We start from the raw sequence: 12,816 nt of genomic DNA, 5'->3' as shown, positions 1-12,816 counted from the left end.
AAAGGGTGGACCGACGTCATATTAAACACTTTTGGCAATATAGTGTAGGTCACTGACAAATCCTCCTTACACTTTGAAATAAGGCAAAGGCTCACCTAAGCAGCAACCTTCAGAGTTGAAAAATGAAGCCAACCCAGAAAAGCCAAAAACTTCATGATCACTTGGCTCCGAAAGCGAATCAATCCTTATAGACCCCATGTTAAAATGCCCAACTTTACAGCAGAGATAGACATGATTACTATATTGGTTAGGCAGCATGACCATGGTGTATGCCCAGAACCACAGAGTAAAGGTGTATCAGTAGCCATCACTCTTTCAATATGTGTTCAGTTTATGAAACTTAACTGTAACATTTTGGTCCCCTAAAAAAGTCTTCAGCATTTGATTGTACTAAAACACACATTTTAATATGATGAATGTTCTTTTTTGTTTGTTTTAATGATTTAATGACATGTTTTTCACTAGCAAAAATTAGCTTAGCATTCCTAAAATGTAAGATGGCGACAGTAAAAATGCAAAGTCATGGCTTCAAAACAGGAGTCCATAAACCAATGGGTTCCATCACAGTGGTTACATCCAGTTTTTTACAATCTATGGGCTCACCTTTAATGCTGTTTTCCCCAAATTCATCTTACATCACATGTCTCTTTCTCTTTTCATTTTGTAGCTCAAACATCGCCTCCAAGTCCAACAGGTAATAGCCACCACACCACCACATACAGTATTAACCCTGCTCTCACCAATGCTGTTTTCCCCAAATTCATCTTACATCACATGTCTCTTTCTCTTTTCATTTTGTAGCTCAAACATCGCCTCCTAGTCCAACAGGTAATAGCCACCACACCACCACATACAGTATTAACCCTGCTCTCACCAATGCTGTTTTCCCCAAATTCATCTTACATCACATGTCTCTTTCTCTTTTCATTTTGTAGCTCAAACATCGCCTCCTAGTCCAACAGGTAATAGCCACCACACCACCACATACAGTATTAACCCTGCTCTCACCCCTACCATGCAATATATTCACCCCCAGCCTCATCACCTTGTGGAAAGCCTTCCCAGAAGAGTTGAAGCTGTTGTAGCTGCAAAGGGTTTACTGACGTCATATTAAACACTTTTGGCAATATAGTGTAGGTCACTGACAAATCCACCTTACACTTTGAAATAAGGCAAAGGCTCACCTTAGCAGCAACCTCCAGAGCTGAAAAATGAAGCCAACCCAGAAAAGCCAAAAACTTTATGATCACTTGAGTCTGGCTCCGAAAGCGAGTCGATCCTTATAGACCCCATGTTAAAATGCCCAACTTTACAGCAGAGAGACATGATTACTACATTGGTTAGGCAGTGTGACCATGGTGTATCCCCAGAACCACAGAGTAAAGGTGTATCAGTAGCCATCACTCTTTCAATATGTTTTCAGTTCTGTACTAAAACACACATTTTAATATGTTGAATGTTCTTTTTTGTTTGTTTTAATGATTTAATGACATGTTTTTCCGCTGGCAAAAATTAGCTTAGCATTCCTAAAATGTAAGATGGCGACAGTAAAAATTACATCACATGTCTCCTCCTCTTTTCATTTTGTAGCTCAAACATCGCCTCCTAGTCCAACAGGTAATAGCCACCACACCACCACATACAGTATTAACCCTGCTCTCACCCCTACCATGCAATATATTCACCCCCAGCCTCATCACCACAATAATAAACTCCAATTATCTCACAAAATGTTTCATTACAACTGCAATATCTCACAGAACGCTCTCACCACTACTGCAAAACTATCTACATTAACTTCTGTAACACAAGATGTGTTATTAGTAGTTTCACCAGAGTAACTTTGTAATAATATGCTGTAGTAACAGTTACAAATCAATGCAATGTTGATCTTTCAGTTTAATGACTACAGCTTTCGATTTATGCTTCAGGCTGTACAGGTCCACCAGTGTTATGCTGCGCTGGTCAAAACAACAGCTGTAACAGAGGGGGGTGTTACTGTGACGAGATCTGCCTCACACTGAATGACTGCTGTTCTGACTACAGGATAGCCTGCACACAACGTAAGTAAAGCTGAATATGAAAGGTACACAAGTTCAAACATTCAGTATGCCAGTGTATGGCATAATATTGAGACAGACTTTTGAGTTTGACATAGATAGGGGAGCAAATGGACTACTGAACTATACTATTTGTTGAATAAAATTGTGCTATACCAGGATAGGTTTCATTTTTGGGATATGAAATGACCTATAACAGGATATGAGATTTTGGTCATAATAATCACAACTTTGCCATCCACAGTGTCTACAACAACAGCATCTGACAATATTACATTTTCACAACCAAGTATGAGCACAACCCAAGCATCAACAACAGCACCCAGTACAAGAAACAGCAGTACTACTTATACACATGCAGATATTAACAAAACTTCATCAATAGTATCTGTGACTGCAACACCCAGTACAAGCAGCAACACATCTTCATCACCAGATATAAGCACTACATCATCACCTGTAGTCTCTTCTTCCACAACACCAAGTACAAGCAACAACACATCTTCATCACCAGATATAAGCACTACATCATCACCTGTAGTCTCTTCTTCCACAACACCCAGCACAAGCAGTAACACATCTACATCACCAGATATAAGCACTACATCATCACCTGTAGTCTCTTCTTCCGCAACACCCAGCACAAGCAGCAGTACCACCTCCACATCATGGCTCAATGTCTCAATGACGACAGGTCAGTAGTTGTTATTGTCTACGCTAAATTTATTTCAAAAATTCACAACTGCCATCATGAATACAATGCATGTATTCTTGCTAAAAAAAAATTGTGCAATGTTTGACAACACTGTGAAACAACATTTTATTGTGCATTGTTTGGATCTGTGTCTGTGAGTAAATGATGGATCTCCGTTTAGTGGTTCAGCAGAGATGTTCCTTCCTCTTACTGCCTCACCTCTTTTGTGTCACTCGAAACAAAGCTTCAGTCTTTTGACAGTTTCCTTGTACTTGTTTGTTTAAGGATCAACAACGGCAGAAACCAGTACAACTCTGGGTACAACTAGTGCCACATCTTTACCAGTAGATGGCAGCACATCTGGAGTTTCCAACAAAATAACAGATTCCAGCACCATTACCAGCTCTGGCAAAGGTACAATCAGTGACATGGCCATTTTAAGTTTTGTATTTTATCATGCAAGCTGTTAACTACATTTCTGTTTGCACCTTTCTTTTTTCAGATGGTCAAATAATGGCTCTTCACCTAGAGGCTTCTATTTTATCCCTTATTGAGGAAAATGAAGATGTGATTTTAAAGACTTTATCTGATGTAAATGCATACAACCTTCTCCCAATATTCTTCATTCAGTTACAGTATCACAAAAAAAAACTTACTTACGCCTGTAGCTTGTATAATGAAGTGAATTTCTTCTCTCTTACAGTTTCTATCCCAAGCCTATCTCCAACAGAACTGTAAAGGCTGTACCTTGACCATCAGAAACAACAAACCCACCTGAGTAAGGACACATGTTTCCACTGATGGAAGCATCAGTTTTACTACTACTATACTGTGTCAGCACACTGCACAACTCTCAGAAATGTTTAATAATGTGCAAATGGGCAGCTCTGGGCCCATTTGTGGGGTGCAATTTATTTCTCATGTGTAACAAGCTGCTATTTGCAAAGCAGCAGAACTTGTCGTCTGGTGTGAACAATTAAATGAGAAAGAAGGGAACAGAAAGGACCCAGACAATACAATGCTTGATGATGCTTGGAGACATGTACACTGCACAGTGGGATTTTAAGGAAGTTGGAATTTCTTTTTGTTGTCTTCAGGTTTTATGAATGTTACTGTTGCTGTGTGCAGTACAGTACAGGCTGAGTAAGCGTGATGACCACGGCCACACAGGGTAAAATCTAGCCCACTCACTCTCCACTTTAGTTTGATTTTCTACACAGGTTAATTCAATTTGCAGCCAGCCACACCAAACAATTTTGCTTTTTGTAAAAGATTTCATTTTTGGGTAAATAAAACCCTATTTTTGAATCTATATTCCTATCTCCTCATTGCCTTACTGCTTGATCCCTGACAGTAAGCAATTTGGATGGGCAACAAACCGCAAAAACAGGAGGCTGTTAGTCAACATAATAAGGCATCACATCAACCTTAAGACATACCGCAAACAGAATACACATACAGAATTCGTATCTTACGTGACTCATCTGCTCCTGAGTCAAAGATAATGCGAGCCCTATGAATGACCATGACAACCGAGTGTCACATTTTTTTCCTGCAAAACCAGAAACCAAACAATCCCAACCCCATAATCTCAGCACCACCTACTGTACATGTACACCAGGGCTAATGGAACTAATGTAGCCACAGTGAAAGGAAATGATGATGATGATACATAATTTTCCTTCCCTGCATATTCACCGAAATCGAAGTAGCGTTAAGTTGAAAATTTTGTTGGGAAGTTTTGCTTGTGTTTTTACGGGTCTTGCTTGCTTGGATTATAAATTTTGCTGTATTAACATGTTTTGATTTAGCTGCTCAAGGCGGGACTCATTTTATGTACTATTGAATAGTTTAATCTATAAAAATGCATCACATTTAGAAACTTAATTTAATATCCACAATCACAAACCCTCTGTAATGAATAATTTGGGAAGTATTTCAAACCATAACTGGACGGAGAGGGTTTTAATCCTGATGCAGTATATATAATAAATTACAATTTAACTTAAAACATCTCTCTGCCAACATCCCTTACAAACTGTAGAGTGGACTTGTTGTGTACTTATTAAAGGCATTTATAAGTGGGAATTGCGACACTCAGGTAAAGGTAGCCCCTCACTGTTTTTCCTTTCAGTGTAAGCAGCATAAACAGCTTCATGCTCAGTAAGGAAACAAATGTGAGTTTGTCTTCATTACGTCCATGCAAAAATGTCTTGTAATAGCCTTTTTCATAACAAATTTCAGCTGAATACATACACATTGGAATCATTTACCAGATCACAACAGAAATTCCACCAGCCTAAAATAATTTAAGAAATTAACCATAGTCTTCTTGTTGGATCAATAAAGTAATGCAACTGCATCACCGCTCTCATTATTATATTCTATGTGTTGGTAAATTGTGAACTTTCTTACACAACTTTCTTAGTTTTATTAGTTTTTTAATGTTTTGTTCAGCTTTTGTATGGATTTGTCTGTATTTCTTTATTCTTAAGTTTTTTTGGTTGTATGTTTCACTATTCTTTTTTGTTAGTTATTGTTTTATTTTACTAATCTCAACAAATCTGCATGTATTGGGGTTTTTTGTATTATATATTTTATTTCATTTTTTATGTGCAAATAAACTAAACTAAAACTAAAACACTGGCATGAAGCTATTAAAAATCAGAAATCACCCAGGAAAACAGAGTCACAGCAAATCTGATTCATTTTTTTATTTATTATTTTATTTATTGACAGTTCTTGACATTCTATCATCTACTAACATCATGATGTATAGAATGTTGTTACATGTTAGTAACAGGAACAACACTGGTTTCACATAATGAGCCAAGATAAAAAAAATTAAGTATTTTGGTATTAATTGTTACGGAACCCCTCTGGTGACATGGTCCCAAAAAAAATATGAAATTGTGGCGTTACACTTATTTCGTGACAACAATTATTTTTATTTTTTTTACCATGTCACCAGAAGGGCTCCGTAGACTGTTGATAGGATACTTTGCTCGGTTTGTGATACTATTAGAAGTACTCAATAGGGTCCTGGTGACTCTTGGATTGTTGCATGTCACTCAGCTCCAGGCCTCCTCCATTACATGGGAGTTTTTTGTAAACACGCAGGTGAACGTGATCCTCTCCTCCCACGTGCACCTACAAGCAAGTAAAAGCAAAGTTTCATGAAATCCTTGAGTCTGCATTCATTGATTTTTTCCTAGGGGGCAGCAGAAACAAGCTGTTTGCAAACTATTACTTATTTTCAAAACAAGTATGTCTAAGATTTGTACTTCCTCCGTCAGTGCTCAGAAGCTTGTGTGACGAAGTCAAAGGGTAATGGGAGTGCCAATGTCACATATGGGGCTACTAAGCTGCTGCATGCTAAACATATGGCCCTTTTCCACTCTACAGTTCTAGGACTACTCGGCTCGACTCTACTGAGTTTTTTTTTTTTTTTTTTCCATTAGGGATAGTACCTGGTAACTGGTACTTTCTTAGTACCTGCTCTGGCAAGGTTCCAAGCAGGCCGAGCCGATACTAAAATGTGACGTCAACAGACTGATGGCCACTGATTGGTCGGAGAGTCGTCACTGGAAGAGTCATGAGCCGTCTGACACAAGAATCAAACCCGCCATTTCTAAATACTGGCAACAGCGTTAAAGCGATTCGGCTCTCTTCTCTTGCTTTGTGTGTGACAAAAGGCACAGGCAGAGCAGAGAGTACACCATCGCTTCCATTGTTTATGTGTTTGTGTGGCGTATAAAACGAAGTCACAGCAGTTTTGCGCAGCCGTGCTATGATGACCCCGCCCACGTTGAGTAGGTACTATGAAGTAATGGAAAAAGTTGTTCCTGGTACCAAACCGAGCCAAGCCAAGTAGTGCTAGAACTGGATAGTGGAAAAGCGCCATTAGTCTGCTATTAGTCTGAGCACAGTGACACTTGCCCAAAACAGTAAAGTTAAAGCAAAATCTTACTTGATCATGTTGTTATATAGAGAATACGTTATTACTATTCATCAATCTGGTTTGCATGGGGTCTCCAAAGACTCCAAATTTTTTGCTCTTGTGCGCACAAGATGAATATCTTGCGGGTCTGTAATGCAATTATTTGTAGCCATGTACATTTTGATTACCTTTATGAAGTAGTTGGTCCCAGACACAACCTGACTCCTGTAACTCTTGGCGATGAAGACATCATAGGACTTTCCTGCTCTCTGCTCTGCGTAGGGCTTCATCTGAGTTACAATAAGTTGAGCAACATCAGAATGAATCACAGGCCTTGTTAGCTGTGTGTGGAAACTAAACCCTTTTCAGGTCGAGTAAAAGTCTGATAAAAAAAAAAAATTATATATATATATATATATATTTCAGTTTACTTTATTCTACTTACGCCTTCACAGATCTTCTGAATTTCTTCATCAGCAGCTACTGTATGCCCGGGCCCTCCAGTCATCATTTTGACAGCTTTCAGTGGTAAAAATTTGTGTCAAGACTGAACAAAACCAACTGCGTCTGGTCAAGTGTTCAAGACAAGTTCAGTCAATGAATCATATGATTATGGAGTGTACCATCAGCATGAGGGGAGGATATGTCATTTAATTTTATCAGAAACTGGCTAAAAACAAATAAAGTCTGAGTTGCAAATGACTATGAACATTTTTTTGTTTTTTTTCTAGCATAAGCCATTTAACAGAGGATTCAAAAAACATGTATTTCAATATTCTTCTTTGATCTCCCTCTCTACAGACAATGTGGGTTAGTCTGAGGCGTAGGTGGGTTTGGATATGACAGCTGACCATGATAGTCAGCACACTGGTGACAGTGACAAATTTTGGTACAAGAAACTGGTAGGCTGACAGATGACTCATGACATGACTCAAGTGCCTGCTTCTTCTTCCTTGTATTTCCTCTTTTAACTGTAATTTCTGCTGTATAGCAGGTTGGCAAATCTACAGTTCCCCAAAAAATAAGGATTAAACCAGAGACCATTCACATTAACTTGAACTAAAAGCACTAATTTTAGCAGTGGTGTTGTTCAGCAGGCAAGTCAGACAGGTCATCTTAGAAATTCCCTTTTGCACTAAAATGTCATTGTTGTGGAACACAACTATGAAACCTTAATATTAAAGCAACTACAAGGACATGGAAATAACCAATGACCCAGAGCCAGTAAAAGTTAACTGCCAATCAGAGCCATGGGTCACAGTTTAGAAAATTGGGTTTGTTTCATGACGTTAAATGTAAAGTTAGGCTTTGCTATCAGCTTCGGAACTCATTTTTAAAAAGAAAAGAAAAGAGAGAGAGTGCAGCAGTGGTCAAGTAAGGAGAGCAAGCAATAGTTAAGCGAACAAAGCAGTAAATGAGAGAAATAAACATTATTTTCTTATTGGTTTACGGCAGTTACATTCTGAAGCACAATTACATAACCATCAAACACTTAACTGATGATTTACTTTGGAAACAGATGTTCTCAGTTTTATTTCATTTTCCTCTTCTGTTATTTCTCCTTTTCATTCATTATAGTTCAACTCCATGTATGGGGGTAATTCGCAGGAGCAGACAGGAGGAAGTTGGAGTGAACACATGCACACTCACATGTTCCATTATTTTCTCTCTCTCTCTTACTGTTCTATCTTAACGAGCATATTTCTGCAGATCTCTCAGCATTGTCTCCATTTTTGAAGACTTTATTATCAAGGTCTTCCACACTCAGTGAGATATTATTACTATATAAAACTACATTAATACACCATTCATTTACTGATGCAATATGGAACCAAAATTGTGTAAAAATTAGTTATTTTCATTCTTTGGCTAATTGTAATTGGCGATCAGATTTCATGTGAAATCAGATAAAACAGCATGCACACTAAAAGAGCGTTTGTTTAGTCCATGGAGGTACAGGTCACAGTGGACATTACTGTAATACAACTGGCTTAAAAAGTAACATTTTACATTGGCCTTGCTATCAAGCTATGCTGTTGGCTTCTCATTTATGAGGATATAATATTACTAGGGAATGTTGATAACTTAAGCTTTCTCAACAACATTACTAATACCGAGCAACCAAATCTGTTAGATGTAGGCTTATATGTAGCCCATGTGTATGAGCAGTACTAAAGCAAAGTTTACTTTCTTTCACCATTGTCATATTAACAATTATTAATCTTAAATAGCCACAACAATCTACATCACCTTATCTCTACGCATCCTGCAAACTGAGTTTAACAAAAAAAAGCATTAAAAATAAGTTTGACCTTTCTTTGACCCACTTCCAAACGAACGCATGAGCTAGCCAGATCAAGATCTTTATGATAGGAGGTGGTGGTGCTCATGGAAAACGCAGTCTCCATTACGAGAAACACTACCACTTACATCCACAGGGGCCGCCGAAATCAATACAAAATGGAAGTTCCTTGTAATTTCAAAGGAAGAACTTTAGGAACAACAGAATTACATTCACATCAAAATGAAAGAAAAGAAATATCAGAGATACATGGCTTGCATGTGCTTATTGTGTATCTTAGTGTACAAAATACAGTAGTACAAAGCATGTAGTTTGATAAAGGTGCTTTTCAGTACTAAATGCAAAGTTTGTGCATACATCAAAGTGCCAATGCATGTATCAAATACATGACTAATAGTTTTATTTGTGCTCAACTTGATGGCGAACATTAATCATTAAGGCTAACGTTAGTAACTCAAAAAAACGGATGACTACACTCTCACAAGCAACCACAGTATGGTTAGGCCCTCTGTATGGGCACTTTCTCACACTGAATGATAAATTAAAAAATACAAAAATTGAGAAAATCCTAATTATAAATAGGCGCCTGTGTAGACAGCAGTATTAACACACAACAGCTTCATGTTACAAACAAAATGAATAACCTCTATATAATAGGAACACACAGTCAACCATGTAGAGACAGTAGTTAACACAGAAACCACCCATGGATACACGATTAGCGGGCGTGGCTTAAATATTTAACTAGTCTTACCATATTGGAGTATCACATTCCATAAAGGTGTCATGAACACTATTATATAATGTTCCACTGCGGTTGTTGCTGGCATGGTCCTTTAATTTGTTTGTCGACAAAGCTCCTCGTCTCCTCTCTCCATCGCTGCTTTGGTTGGCTAATGTTAACAGGGATAACAACAACAAAAAGTAAGCTAACGTTAGCTAACTCTCGAATTCACTTACATTGTATAAACTTTCGACTGTTTGCTGTGAGGCCAGAGTGCAATACGTTTGCTTTACAATTCACTTTCGATCAATTTGCATTTTCGCGGCATTGTTATAATAACCGCATGTGATAATCATAGACTGATAATAGGACACTTCATTTTTTAAGTGTCGTGTCTCCTGCTGGACTCGACATGAGTTCGTCTGGTGCAGTAACACTCTTTGACCACAAAGGCTTGGCAACATTAAAAAGCAGTTACACACCAGAGGGACGCTGTTTCACACTGAAACCACTGAAAACTGGGAAAAGAAAAAGATGACTAAAGGCTGATTTATAATTCTGCATCGGAGTGACCTTTCAAAGTTCTGCGTCATGGGGACGTGTTGCTAGGGGGTGTGTGTGCGTGTGTGTGGTTTCAGAGGAGTCTCTATCTGTATCAGGGCTCTCAAATTTAATGAAAAGTGTGGCGTGAGATTACCCCCCCCCCCCCCCCAAACGGACCTCCCGTCCGGAGGGGGAGGGTTTTGCGCAGTCACTCTCTAGCGTCTCTCCCTTGATTGTCCACTCCAGATTCCGGGAGATTGGAGATTGGATCTCATTTGCGTCAGGGAGCCGCTATCAATATGCAATATGGGAGAGTTGGGATGTCTGGATTACCTTCTGTATATAATATATTGATTTCTGTGCCCTGGGATCTATCTTTTCTCAGCGTGACAAATGACAGGTGTGTGGTACAGCGCGTATATGAACGTGCAAGTGTGGTGGAGGGGGGAGGGGGGGTGCTTCTGATTGGCGCTAACTTGGGATTGTATGAAGTCAGTGCAGAGGTCTCACTCCCCATGTACTTCTGTGTGGTGCATTTCAGTGTGAGAAATGTGAGAACTGACTTGAATGCGTGAGTCTCATGGCCATTGCGTGAGACTTGAGACCACTGATCTGTATCCTGTTTATCTTACGGTCACAGTAGCATGTAGCATTGCACTATGTGCTTATCAGGCAGGGAGTTCCAGTCCTCTGGAATGAGGCCAACGTGGAAGTAACTTAGAACTGCATTCTATCAAAAGGCCACCAGGGGGTGACCGTTTTGGTGTCAAAAGGACTTCCGTCCCAATACAAGTCAATGGAGAATTCACCAACTTCTCACTTCTTTTTTTTCTAACCTCAGTAAACGTTTTCAAAATGTGTTTATGGTCTCAATCGCTAGTTTAAAGCCTTCTTACCTTCTTACATACCTTTTGTTCATTATTAATAAATAAAGCAACTGCCGGAGGAGCTGACACTTTGACCAGACCAATCAACATCCGGGGTCTGTAGGTTGACCCATACATAGACGCCACATTGACTGTGGAGAGGCTTGCCTAAAGCGCCGCCATCTTGGTACAGGGCTAGCAGAGGCAGTAGTGCATGCAGGGGAATAGCACTAACGTATCATAACAAAATATTGGGAAAATGAACTAGTTTCGCGGCAGATAATGTGTTATATATCGGTGCCCCGTGTACTCGCATTATATGGATATACGCGGCGCTCCACTGGAGTTAATTTCGTCCGAACGACTCCAAATGACACCAAAGTTGTCTGGGTGAGTAAATGCTCGTATTTGAAATATGTTAGAAATAAGGTCCAGGTTTTAAAAAACAGTAATTATCCTTTAAGACGGTTATGTGACAAAGACAATTATTGATTATTTTCATTATAATTAGAGTAATACATATTTTTGAATAATAAGGGAATCTTGGCTTGGAATAATAATCTTGTTAAGTTAATTTGAGGGTAGTGTGTCTTTTTTTTCTCCAAAAATTATTTATATAGCCTATATGAGATATAAGTAGAAAGTTGGGAGTGAATTTTAGCAAAAACAAACCTAGTGCTGCATAACAGTTTTGCTATATGTTAGACAAGAAGCCCTCAAAGTGCTCAGATTAATGGAATAGTTGAACATCTAGAGTTCTGTGACAACTGAGCATACACCAACTGTTTAAGTTTGTATGGTGTGGTTGAAAGTTCCAAAGAAAGTGAGTAAGTGGAAATTGAGTTGAGGTTTGTATGTCAACAATCAGTGATTCGTCCCATCTCATCTTGCATGAATTGGCAGTGTGATCTAAATGGGAATGCACATAACGCAAGTACAGTTATTTGTTAACTTTTAAACAAAGACCTTTAGTTAAACAGCAAAAGTGTAACAGTATAACACACCCCACCCATTATCCATTGACTAGACCTTTAGAACAAAAGATTAGTTTTAAATAAAAATGTAAAAGTTAAAAGTAGTTGCCGCTTGCATTGACTGACAGCAGTCAATCAACAACTGTTAAAATGTGTTTTTATTTTTTCTCTTGTTTAAATAGCCTCTTATGGACAGCTCTAGCTTCCGGGCATTTGCATTTGTGATGAGGGTGTGAGTACAGGCCTGTGTGTGGGTATGTGTTTCAAGTACCATCAGCCTGGCAGTATAATGTTGCTTTTTCTTTTAATTTGTTTTGGGTTTTTTGATCATTTGCAGGTTTGGGAACTTGAGCCTGAGGAAGGAGGGAACCTGAGGAAAAATAAACTTACCTATGCCGTATACCACACTAACAAATAAACATACACTCAGTGTGTTTAGAGAATATTGAGATTCTCAGTATTGTCCTTATTCTCAGTCTGAGAATACATAAAGAATTATTAAAAATGTTGCTGGCACTTGGTTATAACTTGTGTTTGAATGCTTGCACCTGGGAGATTTACTACTTAGAACTTCCTTGTAATAAATATGCAGCGTGGTTACATTTTTGCAGTGACCCAGTCACTGGAGTCATAAGTGTACAAACAACATTTTCTCTTGCTTAGACTGTCAGTATCTCATTATCTGTCCATGGAACAGAAAAAAATCTTCACAG

At 38.6% G+C, this 12,816-nt stretch overlaps 1 protein-coding gene across 2 annotated transcripts in view; it reads right to left on the bottom strand.

Annotated features, from left to right (window-relative positions):
• LOC128369061 (cystatin-B-like) overlaps nt 1-7,264 on the bottom strand; it is a 302,893-nt gene extending 295,629 nt beyond the window's left edge. The window contains exons 1-3 of one of the 2 annotated variants that reach the window (XM_053330021.1): nt 7,140-7,264; nt 6,883-6,984; nt 5,741-5,904 (exon numbers count right to left, since the gene is read on the bottom strand). In XM_053330021.1, the coding sequence (XP_053185996.1) occupies nt 5,776-5,904; nt 6,883-6,984; nt 7,140-7,205 (297 nt within the window). In that variant the 5' untranslated portion in view covers nt 7,206-7,264 and the 3' untranslated portion in view covers nt 5,741-5,775. Of the gene's footprint in view, nt 1-5,271; nt 5,905-6,882; nt 6,985-7,139 lie in introns of those variants that run through there. The other variant, XM_053330020.1, reaches the window with a different exon arrangement.
• Nucleotides 7,265-12,816: the final 5,552 nt, after the last annotated feature.

Source organism: Scomber japonicus, chromosome 12 (genome assembly GCF_027409825.1).
Source record: "Scomber japonicus isolate fScoJap1 chromosome 12, fScoJap1.pri, whole genome shotgun sequence".
In the NCBI taxonomy this organism is placed as follows: domain Eukaryota; kingdom Metazoa; phylum Chordata; class Actinopteri; order Scombriformes; family Scombridae; genus Scomber; species Scomber japonicus.
This window is presented reverse-complemented; position numbering and strand designations above follow the sequence as displayed.